Source organism: Acanthisitta chloris, unplaced genomic scaffold (genome assembly GCF_000695815.1).
Source record: "Acanthisitta chloris isolate BGI_N310 unplaced genomic scaffold, ASM69581v1 scaffold1656, whole genome shotgun sequence".
Classification (NCBI taxonomy): Eukaryota; Metazoa; Chordata; class Aves; order Passeriformes; family Acanthisittidae; genus Acanthisitta; species Acanthisitta chloris.
Window position 1 is genome coordinate 13793 of NW_008679526.1, and position 16202 is coordinate 29994.

Genomic DNA, 16202 nt, shown 5'->3' on the forward strand with positions numbered 1-16202 from the left:
GGATTGATTCTATTACTTATTAAATCTCTAAGGAAGGTACTAATTTGAAACACCCAAAGATGGAACAACTTAGGATTTCTAGCCTTGAAAAACAAAGATAGAGGTATTATACTGCCTTCATCCATACTGTATGTCTTGAGCCCTACCACTGAGTTTAAGGAGCCATCTCCATGGGCTTTGTAAACAAAATGGTCCAGTTTTTCTTCAAGTTCACTTTCTGAAGCATTCATTTTTGTGACTAAACAGCTCTTGAGATGTTGCAAGCCCAGTAATGTTATTAACACTGTGTGACACACAGAAAAGAGGAATTAATTTGACATAATCATGGCTTAAAGAAAATAAAGGCAACCTCATGTGGAATGCTAAACTGCATATCTAAAAAGCAAAGTGTTAAATGAGAATGAGAATAGAATTCAGTATTTTGTTCTATTGTAGCTTTTTTAATATAAGCTTCACCTTCCCTTAATCTGAAGGACAGATTCGCTTTGAAATATTTAAATTATAAACTTCTTAGAGTGGGATTTCAAGGCCTGTTAAATTTGAGTGCCTGCTTTTTAAACTGAAAGTGACCTTGATCATTATGTTGTTTTAGAAGTACGTCATTCATATGCTTACAAAAGTCAGGTTTACTTTTTTTTTTAACTGCAGATTAAACAAATACATTAAAAAACAACAATCACTTTCTGTGCTTTTTTTCAACACAGAAAGTGTAACAATTCCTCTCCTTTATGTACACTTCAAGAACTGTCTTGAGAGGAAAACAGGGGGATCAGCAAGTGAAACACTGAAGGCAAAGAGAGGGAAATGAGACTATATCTGAACTAGACTGTTGCTGTCTTTTCCATCTTGAGGCACCCAACAACCTGCTTCTTCCTGTCTCCCCCAATGAAACAAACACAAAGTAGTCTCCTTCTGAAGACACAGAAAAACTTTCTTGTAGGTGATCTCCATGCCTACACATTCTTAACAAAATTAGTTCTTCCTAACGAAGGCTTGTATCGGTTGTTTTCTGTAGGTAGTGACAAAGCATGTAAGAAATAAAGCAAGCATCCTACTCATGGATGTGTCACATATAGCATGTACATCTCCAGAACACTGCTGTACACGCCATGCCGAGAAAGCCCCAGTGATCATACAATTCATTCATTTCCAAAAGATATGCAACAAAATGCCTTCTGCAACTCAAGCTTCAAGTAAGCAGATTGCTATTTACCTACGTATCAGGTTCAAAGAAAAGAAAAGATCTCTTGCTGTAGCAAGGTTGAAAAATCTTTAGCGCAACATCTAATTTTGAAGGAAAAGTTCTGAGGCCACACAGGAACGACAATAAAACCAACAAGCCAACGATACGAAAAGGTGTAGTGATATTCCCTGCAGTGGTGGCTCAGACTACAGCTCTAACTATCCACTAGTACAGCATTTACTACCAATGTTGAAGTTTTTTACTGCCACCACAAATATAATAGCTTGGCACACTAAAGAGGTTACAACATGTCTGCATCTGGGGAGGTGGGAAGTGGGGATGTTCCTTCAATCTGACCCTGCACCAGCAGAAACCAGTAGAGAACCTTCTTTTGGCCAAAGTTTATGGGAGGAGGAGAGAAAAAGGAATGAGCTTGTCATCACCAGTGTTTCCCACCACAGGTGGGTGGATGTTTGTCAGAGCACTGCAGTTCTACTATCCTTAAAATTTAATTACCCATGTGACTGTGTACTAAGAGGATCAGGATGGCAGAGCAGATTGGAGTTGAAGACGGGGATAAATTCAGGCTGTTGGAAAAGAGAAGGAAAACAGGGAACAATGCCATAAGGTTAAAAAGACTGAAAGCCAACGATGGGAAGGCAGGAGGAGTCTTCTGCATCTAGAGTTATCTTTCTCCCCGCTAAGAGTAAATGAACCTGAGCATCTCCCTTTGTCCTTTTTGATATGGGAATCACCTTCCACTTGTACCTACACTGAGAAAGCAAAAAAGAAGCTGGGAGGCATGGAAGTGTTGGCAATCTGTCTTCTGCCTCCCATGCAACATTTCAACCCTACTGCAGCACAAATTCCAAGAAAGTTTCAGTGAAGAACAGACTGATCAGCTGTTCATGCAGTGCAAAAAAAACCCAACAGCAAAGCATAAAACTACAGCTGGCAAAGTACAGACTGGTGACTGACATCAGGGTGGACAGAATCTCTGCTCAGAAAGGGCAAGAGTTAGGCTGAACCAGGAGCTCAGAACCATCTTCTGCTTCTGAGAGGCTCAACTGATCTTTTACAGACACTGCACATACATCACAGATGAGAGAGGCAGCCTTCAGCTGCAACACGCAGGCATCTTCCTGCAGAACAGGAGCAGAGAGTAATCCCATCTGTGGTATTAAACTATTGTTACCTCTCGCTGTCCTGTTCCTATATTTGCAACAGAACTATGAATCAGAGCACTGCCTGGGTCTTCTAGACAGTACTATCTACAGATGACCAAAAGGCATGGAAAAAAACCCACTCAAGAGGTTTGAACACAATTAAAACATCATCCACTTTGTCCTTGCAGGCAGTTCTGTGCCTCCAGCCAACTCATTACCAGTGCTGCAACAAAATCCACGCACCCTCTCCAGTCCCAAAGGAAATTTCCTGTCACTGGTTTCCTTCAGAGCCTCTATTCAACCTCCAAGCTCCCACTAGCTTTCTCTTGACCTAGGGCTTCTGGAACCATTCTGTGTGTGTGTGTTTTGTCAAGAACAAAACATACTGTTGAACAAAGCTCATGAAGCACCTTCCCCCCACCTTTGTAAGGAAATTTTGCCTACTGCTTTAATCCAATCACCTCCAAACAGAAAAAACCCAACACACACACACACACACATCCCACATTCCCCTGCCCCAGTATGGCAACATAAGTTGCCATTATTAGTTCACCCAAGTGCTAGGAAGGCACACACAGATTGTCTGCCTGTGCTCCAAAACATGCTGGAACTGTGTTTAGACCTGCACACTGGGCTTACAGGATTGAGATGGACAGGGAGCTCTACCACTTGATTGCTACAAGTTTTAGCCTGAAGCTAAAGCATTATATTTGCATTACATATGCCTCAAGAGTACATAAGTAGCAAGGCATTTTATTTCACTTTTTGCCTTAAGCTAAGTGAATTGAATCTCAAAGCAGTGAAACAGTACCCACTTAATACAAGAATATATTGTGCTTATCCGACGAAATATTCCCATGGTCTTTCAGTAAGTGAAAGTAGACAGAGGAACTTCCTCTGTGTTCTCTTCAGTAAGAGCAACTTGACTGGCAGAAAACATCCTCAAATTACTTTTTAATTTCTATTTAAAAGATTTTTATCTAGACTTTTCCTCAAAGCAAGCCTTTGCTAAGGGCTGTTAAGTGCTCTGAATGACATTTATAAAGCAAGGCTGGCCAGGAGACAAGAAGCCAATTTTGTGACAAAGTGAAGCGCTCAGCCACTTGTCTTCCTTCTACATTAGAAACGAAGAAATGCCTTTCAGAGCATAAATAAAAAGCAGCAGAGCACTTATCCAGGAGAATCGAGTTCAACTACCTATTGCAAATCAAGTCAACTTCAAAGTCAGCATCCCACATGGATGGCAAATGCTCTACATACCAAGCAACTAGCTACTCAGAATTCTCTGAAGGGCAAGAAATGCCTCACTGAAGCTAACAAATCTTCACTGAAACATGGCACAAGTATATGCTTTGAGAAACTCTTCCAAGTAGACACTGTTCGGTAAGAGTCAAGTGGTAAGGCACACAGAAAACCCTTCCTAAATCCAATCCACCTTGGTTCATTGTGTTCAAAGAGCAGGGTAACATTCAGTTCTCAAGGTTATCAGATTTGACCTTTGGAAAACATGAATCAATTCTGAAGCCAGCAGTGATGCAAGAGGAACCACTGCCCAGCTTGCACCTTGAGATAATCACAATCTGAGCACATCAAGAAACTGCAGTTATGTTGAGACTGTAGTCACCGTCTACAGCCGCCCACTAAGACAATACAAAGGTAAGGTATAAATCTAAAAACACACTCTTTTTAAGATTTGTGAGATTTTTAAAGTCTTGGTATTTCTCTACTGCATAGGCATAGTAACAATAGTAGGAAAAAAGCCACTGCACTTTCCCAGCCTCACTGCAAAATCTAGAGATTGCTACTCCTCAGAAGAAACAGAATACATCTTTCCTTCTTTAGGTTTCAATCATCATTTATTACTTAACAGCTGCAGACTTCACCTGTCCTATTAAAACACCTGTTCTAACAGCCTTTATATTTTACCAAGCTCATCCAATTCACACTGCAGTAAAATAACATACCCAATATAAAGAAAACAGGCAGAACAACAAAATCTGGAAAAACCCACATAACCAGGAATGCAAGGAAAAGTGGCAAACAAAGCAGCATCCAGTGGTTAGCGAGGAATGAAGTGGCTTTCAGGGTGCTGTTAATATCTGCAATTTATGGTGTTTTCCAACCTGATTTGTAATCTCTGGATTCCCAAGAGACAGTAGGCATGTTTAGCACAACTTTGAGTTCATCTCCCTTTCACAGAATCCCTGAACAGCTGAGATAGGAAGGCATCTCTGGAGGTCACCTTGTCCCTGCCCAAGCACAGGCACCTCGAGCCAGGTGCCCAGGAGCACGTCCATATGGCTTTTGAGCATCTATAGGCCCTTGCAGACTTGTATCCAGGTAGTACAAGCATAGACAGTACTTACATTCTCAGTTCTTTTTCTGTAAATACCCTTATTTACAACTTGATCATGATGAAAAAGCTGCACTGATGGAAGCAATTAGGGACACAGAGGCCTTTCAGTTTCCAGTGTTCAGAAATTACAGAATTTAAATCAACTGCTTGCTGTCTTTCATTTCAGGCAGTTGCAAAAGATCCTTCTTTCTGAATACAGAAGGCAGACAGGGGACCCACTTTGCTGTAAAAAGTTTTCAGTCACAACAAACTTTCCATCTTCCATCACATATGACTGCAGTTCAACCTACCACCCAGGTGGAAGGATTTAAAAAATGGGTGTTTTGTATCTGCATCAACAATAGTAATCTCACTGTCTTCACAGAATGCACATTTTGCTCCTATACCTGCCAGCTTTATTTTATTAAGCACTGTATTCAGTGTATTCACATCCTCACCTATATGATTCCCCCATCAGAAAACAAGAATACCAAAAATGAAATAAAGCAGCTTCCATGTAGAAAAAGTTGTATTTACAGTTTTATTTAGCAGAGTTAAAGAGCAAACAATTTTAACACTGTTGTTGAAAAGTGTTTTTACCCAAAGTTGCCAAGATCTAATAAGTTATTGAACAGAAATACCAAGTGTAAGGCAATAATCCTGACCAGCCATTAGAGATCACCCTATCCCAAAATGCAGAGCTGATAAAGGCAGTAGAAAATTTAGACTGATTGACTCAACTTCCAGAAATTAGACAGAGATGATAAAAATAGGGTTCCACTGTTGAGTGTATCTTTAACATCTGCGGATGAAGGAATTTCTAGAGCACGCAAAATGTAAAGACAATTCCTGTTTTCAAGGGAACACTCAGTGCTTTGAATCCAAGACTGCTACGTCCATACACAGTGGTCAGTACATGACTATGGCAACACATAGATGGTAAAGATCAAAAATAGGATTAGAACTTTTTCCACTCCACGTCATCAGGAGGATTTACTTCTACCTTCCTTTTACCAACATCAGACCAGTTGGTGCTCAGAACTGTGCCCCCAGACTCCATCTGCAACACGAGAGAAAAGCTCGTTCAGTTTGTGAGACAATTCTGGGAATATCAAAGCCACATTTCTTACAGTAAGCATCACAGAGCAGCGATTACACAGGAATTCCGTGTATATGTGGAATCAAATGTGGCAAAGCCATCATTCCATAATCTTCAGCCCAACAGCACTTTGATCAGTACTGGACACAATGAGATGCTACTTCATTAACAAGAACCTTTCGAAGGGTCAGTCACAGACTTGCTTATGATGTCCACAAATTAAACTTAGATACAAGCAATTAAGAGGTATTTGATTCTATACAACTCAAACCCTCCATATCCGTTGACAACACTGATAGAAACAAAGAGACCAGTGACAAAGCACAACCTTGGCCTTAAAAAGTCACATTCATTAGTATACAACACTGTAGCTTTCAGTGAGAATTGCTGTGCCAGTATCTCCAACAGAACCAGGGCCATTCATTATAGGCCAAACATTTTGGTCCTACCAACTTCCCAACTGATGCAAAGTTTAGGAAATTGTGTCACACATTTCTTCAGAAAAAAGAACGAAGACTTACAAATGATTTGTTCATGGCACGTTTCACTTCATCAGTACCATCTGAATAAATCTGCTGAAAGAGTTTATTTAAAGCAGCATCTCCTTCTAACTTCTCATTCTTCTCCTCTTCTTTGATTTCTACTACCAGTTTGTCCCAGTTCCTTGTATAGTGAGAGGATGATGGATATAAGTTCTGGGTATCTGAAAACAGAAGTGTTAAGTTACCTAAGCATTTTCTCACGACTTTCCGAGCGGCAGAGAACACAGACATATGCATCCGATGAATCAGAGATGATAATGCAACATGAAAATGCAAATGGATTCCTCCTAACTGATATAAGCACTGCAGTAACAAAAATAAATGAAACTAAGAAATGCATAACTTTATTTTTAAGTAAACAGTTACATAATTTAATTATCCAACACAAGAAAAATGCAGCTGGTCAACAGCAACACGGAGAATTAAGGTCAAAATGAGGCCAGAGATGTTGGCTGACAGAAAAAGGACCAAATAGGAGCCTAGAGCCATAGGAAAAGTTGAGCTAAATTTTTTTTTCACAAAATCTGAAATCACTAAACCAGGAAATTTAAAGATAGATTGTTAATCTGTCTTGAAAAACTCCAAAGTATTAGTTTCCAAGAAAAATACAATACTTAAGTACATAATACTTACTTATTTAAGCAACAGTAGATGCATAAGAATGCACAGTACTGCAAAAAGTGGCCAAAACACATGGCCAAACAGATGAACCCAGAGGAATTAATGACAAGCATCCATCAGATTAATGGAAGTTATGACTAAATTTAATACCTATGTTTCACTAATGGCCTGCAGACTTTTTCTGTCAATTCTTGGCAGTGACAACAAGACTCTCAGGCGTTTCATTGCACACATGAAGCTGTGATTTTATTAACAACATTTAACAAAAAACTATTATTAATAACTGCAAGTAACTCAATACAAGTAAACCATTTACTGCTTAACAGTCCAGAGAACAAACCTGGTGTAAATTGTTTTAACTTAGGACAATCTCCCTGGCCCTCCAGCTTCTCCCATCTTACAGCCTCTGGCTTCTTCATTTTTATCTCAACCTACAAAACACAAGACAAAGAACAAATTAATCTAGACAGCAAACAGTTATGCCAAATAGCTTAACTTTCTTTAGTTTACTATTCACTTCAATTTTTTGCAATTTATGGCATTCCAAAATGTAATGATCAGTCCCAATGGCTCTGCACTGCCAAGCACCAAGGTATTATCTTCCAAGCATCCCTTTTTTGCCAGTCAGCTCTAATAATTAAACAGCAGTTTTGAAAGACTACAAAATCCAACTTTATCTAACTTTACATTTCATCCACGAAAAAATTTCACTTTTGATGTTATGTAGTACACAAACCAGAGAAACACCCTGGGACTGTGCAGATCTTTCCACTGGAGAAATTCAGAAGTTGCATTCACTTGGTTCAATGAACAAACACTGCTATGGAGAAAGCTGTCTAGTATTCATTGACAAAACTGGCAATTAAAAATGGATATGGTTGCAATTACCACAAGAGAAACAAAATTAAGTGAAGTATGTCATGCCCTATTCATGACTACATATAATCTCTTTAGACAACCATACTGAAATGTTTCTTCGTAATTAACCTTCTCCTTTGGTCACAGGGTTATGAAGTTGTAAAACAATATCTGCAAGACAAGGGCTGTCTAATGTCACTCCACTGCACTTACAGAAATGTCACAAAGTCCGTATGATGCTACTAATCAGCTGAAATCAGTGCTTGCTAAACCTCAGCAGTTCCTTATTTGTGACCAGCTCAGCACAAGCGAGTTCGTAGTTCTACCTAAAGCCACTACAACCTGGGGATCCCTGCAGACCCAAGAACAAAGGCACCACTGTAAAAGCTAACCTTAGATTCTAACACAAGCTCCTTGCACAGCATCATGTTGACCTAAAATCTGAACTTTACTGAATCCATTCTTCAGATCAATCACTGGGAAGCAACTGACTGCGATATAAAGAAATGAGCTCACTGAAGTTTCAAAGCTTCCATGTTTGCAATCATGCTGTATTTTGAGAATCAGAATGTTCAGTTATGATTGCTTATTTCTTTCCCCTGGGGAAGCTAGCATTTCCCTAGACAAGTTTAAATACTTATTTTCCACCACTAACTTGTACTGAGAACAAGAAAAAGTTTAAGACATGAGGCATGAAATGCCCTTCGAGGCAGGGCAGAATTTCAGTAAGTTTGTAAGTACAACACCCACACGTGTTCAACTTTCCACTCCCCACGTCTGTTGAGTTTTCATTGGGTTTAGCCCCTTACAAGTCACAAATTAAGCATTAATCTATCCTTTTTAAAAATAAAGCCACAAAACCAAAAGTAATTAAATTAAATTTAAATACTGTGTGAGTCTAGATGCCCAACCTACTGTCCCTAAAGAAGGGCTGTATTACAGAGTTTAACACTGCAGTCTGTAAAGATGCAGAGATTTCTGTTACAGCGTTCAAACTGTGCCAGTAATTATTCTTCAGTAAAACAAAAGAAATCAGCAAAGCTTCCTACACTGGACTCTTTTAAAAAGACTTTGGAAATTACAACCTTAAAGTTCATTTTTTAACACCTACACTCATAAATCTAATGCTCTGCAATTAGTTCAAGGAAGCAAAAAATATTTGTATATCTAAGACAATAAAGTAGTTCCACGAGTGGCAGAACTAGCAGGGTTTTTCCCTCAATGGGTTTGGATCTCATGAGTCAAACATTTAAGTTAATTAGCCACTTACAAAGGCACTAATTAGTTACAAGTGAAACCTGAGCATTAATTTAAAACAACTTGTCTCTGCTCAGCTTCTTATATAAACTCTTCCCAACCCGAGGAGACCCTTTTATCAATTCAGTTGTGCATTTAAGTTGAGGAGGCCTTAATTTTAACATTTCATGCTCAGCTAATTAGTGCATCCCCAAATATGTTTAAAAAAAAGGAGCAAATGCTTGATACTGAAACTGCTTGACCCTGTACCTCTTCGATTTCTCTTCTGTTTTGTTTCTTCCTTCACTATCTCCTCTTGCCCTTACATTTCAGGCTTTCCACCAGGATCTTCCAGTATCTCAAATACAGACTGTCATCCACACCAGGAATGACCTCTAATGCAATATAATGCTTGATGTGAGTTACTAAGCATAGACTTCTTTTTACTCAGAACACAATCCTCCTCGATGAGCCCTTCTGAAGACCTCTGGCTGCTCAGAATACTCTGCCCACACGTAATATGAAGAAAATAAAGAACTTTACTTTTGCTGTTCCAGTAATCCCCCTCTCCTTTTTTTTTTTTATCTGCCAGCTCTCACATTTTCCTCTGAAACCCTCTCTAAGCCAGTACTACATGACAAACATCCCTAAGGAAAAGCAAATGATACAAACTATGCAGATTCCCTAAATCTAAACCATTTCAACCCTGCCAAGCTCGAAGTATAGACAGCTGAAGAACTGAGACAGAATGTATTTCTGACATGATTAAACCTACCTCATCTACTCCATCCACTCAATTGAAGTTACTCATTAGGCGAAGTGGCAGGCAGAAGCAAAACTAGGGAAATCATTAACTTCATACCATTATACAACCATATTTTCCAAAAATATAAAGCTATGAAATTCTGCTTGTGAAGGCGCGTATTTCTTCAACTTGAGAGCTTTATTTGATCTAAAGAGGAACAACTTTGAGAGCCCCAATTATGTGCACAAATGGCAATAAATGCATTTTAATGAACATTTGAAAACAGATACTGATAGCTATCACACAGAAAAGTGACACATCAGTACGGACATTTGTGTCATATCTAGCACACCAGCACTGTTAGCTTTTTCCTCTCCTTTGATAAAAAAGTCACTTGGGCAAGAGAAATACATCAACGCTTTGCCAACCACTTTGATTTAACATTTATATTTCATAAAACGTACGCCTGTGTGCCTCTTGCCAACTTCAGAATAAAAGACAGGAAAATTTAACTGCAAATTAAATGCTCTGCATGCCACTTAAAGACAAGTCTAATTCCTCAGCCTGCCCTTGTAGCTCATGCCACGCAGCCACCTGACCATCTTGGTTGGTAGCCCTCCACAAGGACTTGCTCCAGTACATCAGTGGCTTTCTTGCATCAGGAAGCCCAGAACTTGACAAACTACTTGACATATGAGAAGTTTCAATGCAGATATAATATACTTTTATTTTTTTAAGTTCTTTGTATTTTGGGTTCAAAGAGAACAAAGCAAAAAGGAAAAGAAGCATGAAATTTTGAGAGTAATTCATGCACTACTTGTGAGAAGAGGATCTAAATGGGAGATTCATTGTCCAGAAGAATCCCCAACCACAAAGAATAAAATTCTACTCAGTTTTCTAGTCATAAAAGAAACCAATTTTTTAAAGCCTACCAGAGATATAGACATGCTTGTTTGCAGCTTAATCCAAGTGCTAACTATCAGAAAAGATGCCAGGTTAACTCTCAAAAGCTATTCTGAACCATTTCATTGATAGCATAAAAACACAAAAACCCCTTACTTGAAGATGACAGGCATAAAAGACCATTTAATCTACATTTAGGAAATAATTTCTACCCTTTGCTAAGACAAACACAACACTGTTTAGCCAACATTAATTTTCTAGGTAAGAGCTTACTGTGACAAAGTTCAAACCTCTGATGAACCAGATTTCACTTGAACTTACATTCTGGAACAGACATCATCAGTTGAACTGAGATACATTAAAAGGGAAAGAATTTTTATCTTCCCCCTCTACAAGGAGATTCTGGTGTACACTAACAAGCTCCCACATTTTTTTTCCCTCATTTCTACTGTGTTTTATATTTTACAGTCCATGCTACAAGGAAAGTTCATTTACTATTGGCAAATTTCTGTCAAGCTCTGATCAGATGGATGAAGGAAATCACAACTGGCAAAGCTTCAGCAGCAGTTCAGCCATTAATTTCAGGATGCATCAAAAATACCCTTTTCAATTCTGATGTTCTGTTATATCAAGAGCATGAGAAAAAGAATTCAGTTTCTAATTAACTACTTAGTTATTTACTGAACTAATAGCTGCCTTTTCCGAGTTTTAAATTTTAAGTGTTTACAGTTGTCATTTTGCAATCATCTCATCTATTTTGTAGGACAAAACAGCATGACCTTCTAAAAACGTATGACCTATTCAAACTTACCTCTAAGAGCAGGTGCACATATAGTTATTCAAAGACCTTTTATATATTGCTTATAGTTGAAATGCTAAGATCTTTCATCCAAAACTTTAAACAAAATATACTGAGATAAAAATAACTCTGCAGTGTTATCACAAATAAATGATAATTAAGAAATTTGTTCTGTGGGGAGTATACTGCAACAGAAGGGATTTATCATGTGCCCTTCAGTTTCTTTGCCAGCTACATACTATGGAGAACTGAGGCAAAAAGGTGCAAGTTTCCTCCTACTGATATGACATAGCCAACACTTATTAAATTTCTGAATTTTAGAGAAGGAGATAGCAACACAGATCATTTAGGTATTCTAAAGCTATTTGTCACTGCATTCTCAATGTGAACCATTGCTATTCCAATAGTTCTTAAATCCATCTTTTCTCAAGACAGATAAAAACCCTCATGCAGAGTTTTCTTTTATGCATTTATATTATATAAAGCACGGGCACTGACTTATATGCTTGTTTAAAATGTAGTTCTCAGAGTATTAGCAAGTTTAAATCTGCCTCACATCTATCTGCATTCATACAGAAGGGAAAAAAATAAAATCAAACTTATTTTGAGCCAAGTAAATACCATGACAACCACTGGGAAGGTTTCTTTATGGTCTATCCAGCAAACTGCTCGAACTAGCCCTGCCTAAAAGATGCAAGAAATTTCAGCAAAGTTTCCAACTCATCTTAAATATCAGTTTACAGAAAATGCCCAAGAATATATATGGGAGATATGAATCTGCATGAAAGCCTCACAGAGAAAACAAGTACATGAGAGCAGGGAACTCTGCAGTCAAGTGCCTGCAAGCAATTTAATGAAAATATCCAAAGCAAGAAAGTGTCTTTTAAGGATTAGACTGTAATGGTAAGAACCAACTTCAGTTAAAATAAATCTGTTCCTCTGTTTATCTATTTGTGTACACTTGCCTCTGAATAGAGGCTCTGATGACAGTCCAAGAGCGTGTAAAACAGTTCCACTCTTTGCCTTTTCCTTTACATTCAGGAACAGGCATCAGTTCCAGTTAGCTTCACAGGGTATTTTTCAGAGTTTGCAAAGCAAAATATTGGTTTGAGGGGAAAAAACAACATTCCACTGATGCACACTACCATATTCTTGGCATGAAGCTGCTCAGAGTGTGCTTCTACCTCAGACATCTCTATTAAGCAACAAATGTCAATTGCAAAAGAGGCTGAGGATTTCTAACACCTCCCCTGTTTGCAGCACAACTTTGATTTCTAATTAAAGGGCAGTTCGAGGGTAAAGAAACCACTTTTTACCACTTTTTCAAATGGCTCTGAATTGTTTCAAGTCATTGCTTGCAAAATGCTCAAGACGCTAAAAGCTGAAAACTCACAGTAATTGTCCCCAGACTGTCTGCAGATAGGCAGAAAAAGAGAAAGCACTGTCAAGTTTCCTTCAAGCTCCTAAGCACATGTGCTAAAAGCACAGACTCATCCTTACTCTCCTCTTCTAGGTCTAAGGAGAAGAAAATCCCAAGCATCACCTAGAACACATCAGAAGACCCAGGGAAACTGCTCACGTTACATAAGTTTCCAAGAGCACATCGCAGACTGTTCCCCTGGAATCCCAAATATACTGACTGATAGACTGAGTGGAAGAGGGAAAAGAAAGTGAGGCTGGTTGTGCACAAAGAACCACTTGATAACTTTAGAAATCCTTGAGCTATTTGTGCATTTCTACCTTCTTGACATATCTTCTGGACAGATAGAGATCAGCTAGTTTCATCTGAAACATATTTAGTCAGTTATCTAAAGCTTTTAATGCTTTTTTCCTGTACAAAGAGAGCATGATGATAGTATGCACACTTTGCTACAGAGTAACTGCACACAGGCAGTTTCCAAACAGCAAACCTGGTCCAGCCTTTACATTTTGGCTCCCTCTCCTGGAATAAAGTAAAACACCAAGTAGCACCACTATAGGCATCTTCCTCCTGTTAAATACTGAACCCAACGTGCAGTTTTCAGCATGGCAGTTCTTCCCCCGCTTCACCCAACACCTGAGGACAGCTGAGAATGACCAGCAAAACACACAAAATCCTACCTACTGTGCACATGGCCATGCTACATACGAAGACCAGGTCAGCTTCCATTTGCAAGAGACACATCTCAAATTTATACGCTGCTTTTTGGAGCAGCTGTTACTTTTCGCTTGATCAGATTACTACTGTCAGATGTCTTCAACAGATGAGTACAGTCAATGATGTCAACTGATCTAGTTATGATCAGATTAACTGTGCTATTCATGTACAAAATATATATAATAATACCCTCAAAGGAAGGGCTCAGTACAGTGGCACTCAGTATTTTCTCACACAAACTCAAGGCCTTAGATCACCAGAATTATATAAGGAACACCACTAAGTAATCCTAAGTAACTTAGGACTCTATGTGAGCAGGATCCATAATCAATTCAAAGCTGAATTTGTAAGCAGTGTTACCTACTGAACAGCAAATAAATTTCTGAATGAGGTAAAACAAACATGGCTTCGATCATGGCAATAATACATAGTCACTATGAAAGGCAGTCTGTACCACCTGTAAAACTGCTGACAATTGGAAATCTACAATACTAGGATGTGTGAAGAAAGATTGAGATTTTATCCCAAAACTGGACTTCACCCACATATTATGCTGTTCTTAAGTGAGCATCGTGTTCTACCTCTTCAAGCTCACAGCCTGAAGTCCAAGTCTGCAGACCATAAACACTAATTTACTTCTGCTCATACAGAAACCATTCAAAGCTCAAAACATCTATCTATGCTGCCTCTGTACCACTTGCTAGTTCTGTTCTTTTCCAAACAGACTTTGTATCTCAGAGCTAGACACAGCATGGACTGATTGAAAGGTATAATTTTTATTCCATTGCTGGGAAAGAAACAATTCTTATGCTATCAACTGCATTTTGCACCACTTTCAACATTCCCTGAAAGAACCAATCCCAGAGCCTATAAGTTCTGTCTGCTCTTTGCAGTTAATTTAGAGTTGCTAATTCTGCAAATACAGTTAAGGCTATTTTCTCTCCCTGGATTTGCATCTTTCTTTATTCCTTTGCATTTGTCAAGTGATGCTGAACTTGAAGCAGTATCAAGAAAGGCCTCTATGACTTCTAGGTTCCAAAATACACAGACTGTTCTACTATCTGCCAGTTCTGTTGTTTCATCCTCTATCCATCGCATTTATAGTTTTATGAAGTTCATGGGAAAGCCAAACTATCCACCACGTAACCTGCTCATGCATTCCACTGTTTCCTCATGTATTTCCCCATATAATGGAAAAAGAATGACCAGACTCTTTGTTGCCCATTGAAGACTATACCATGCTAATAGCAACATAGCTCACACGTTCCAAGCAGCAGCACAATACAAAGCAGTGTGAACAAATGCAGCTATTCTTATCCAAAACTACTAATCCACAGAAATAGATCTGCTTTTATCTCAGGAAAACTCAATTTCTTTAGGCGTGCGTAGTAAAAAGTTCATATAATTGGGAAAATAATGGGATTGTGTCTTTCTTTCCAAGTCCTTACAAAAGGACTTCATGTAAATAGTGCAGAGTAAATTGTGAAGGGTTTAAGAAGTTCTAATCAATAAGATAGTTTATTCAAAGCAATAATTGTATTTTCCATACTGCTCTTAAGAACAAAGTATGCACACAAAACCAAAGAAATCTGCACACTAAGGCTGCGTCATTCCCTTACGGTGCTTAATATTTTTCAACGTAAAATATTGTAAACCTTTAAAGAAGTCTTTGAATGCTTAACATAGACCTGCTTTCCATTTTCTTTTGCTTCAGCCAGACTCCATCTGCTGGTCGGAATGGGAACCAGCTGGGGCATCATTTAGATTGTATTCCTTCACTATGCCTCCACAGATGACCTTATACTACTCTTTCCTGCCAAAGAAAGAACATGCTGAAGCACTGACTTCTGCAGTTAGAAAGCCTTCTGTGTTCCCTCCTATCCCATTTTGTCTCAAAAATGGTCTCTCACAAATATTAGTAAAAGTAACATTTGAAAATCAATGCATATTTACAGTTCTGCCACTGCCTGAACATAACTACTTCACCCTACTTTTGGAACCTCAATCTAAACTAGGCTTATAGACTACTAGAGACTATTTGAGATGAACCCAGGCTAGAGATGGCAGTGTAGAAAGATGAAGTCAAGTGAATTTCATAGTGCTCAGCAGCATGGAGATGTTTCCTAAGAAAGCAATGGTAAACTTAAGAACAAAATGAAAAGATAGGTGAACAATGAACAAGATAGGTGAGAACAGAAAGCAAACAAGACCTCACAGCTACTCTTCTTGACAAAGTCTGTGCCTGTTCCACTCAAATTTATATAAATACTAGTGGACTAGTAGATTTTCTACATACTTTGATCATTTTACTTATCCCCCACAGCCTAACAACCCACATGGCTCAATCACATAACCTTCCCAGCTCCTTAGTGCAAGGAGTAGGAAAAACAAGACTAACTTTCTCTGGTAATCCTCTCATGCCATCTTTAAGTCCCTCTTCCCCTGAAACAATGCAAGAACTACTATAGGCACCTTTCTCAGAAGGAAACAGGTAAAATGAACATGAGCACACAACAGGAATTTCCATAAGCTCTGCAGAATCACTGCTGAAATACAAAGAAAGAATCAACATCACATT

General features: G+C 38.6%; 1 protein-coding gene across 1 annotated transcript in view; it reads right to left on the bottom strand.

The window, feature by feature from the left end:
• Positions 1 to 5207: 5207 nt before the first annotated feature.
• SUGT1 (SGT1, suppressor of G2 allele of SKP1 (S. cerevisiae)) overlaps positions 5208 to 16202 on the bottom strand; it is a gene marked incomplete at its 5' end in the record, with an annotated part of 21096 nt that continues 10101 nt past the window's right edge. Inside the window, 3 exons of the mRNA XM_009077313.1 lie at positions 5208 to 5744; positions 6305 to 6486; positions 7287 to 7377. Coding sequence (XP_009075561.1) covers positions 5643 to 5744; positions 6305 to 6486; positions 7287 to 7377 — 375 coding nt within the window. The remainder of the gene's footprint in view (positions 5745 to 6304; positions 6487 to 7286; positions 7378 to 16202) is intronic.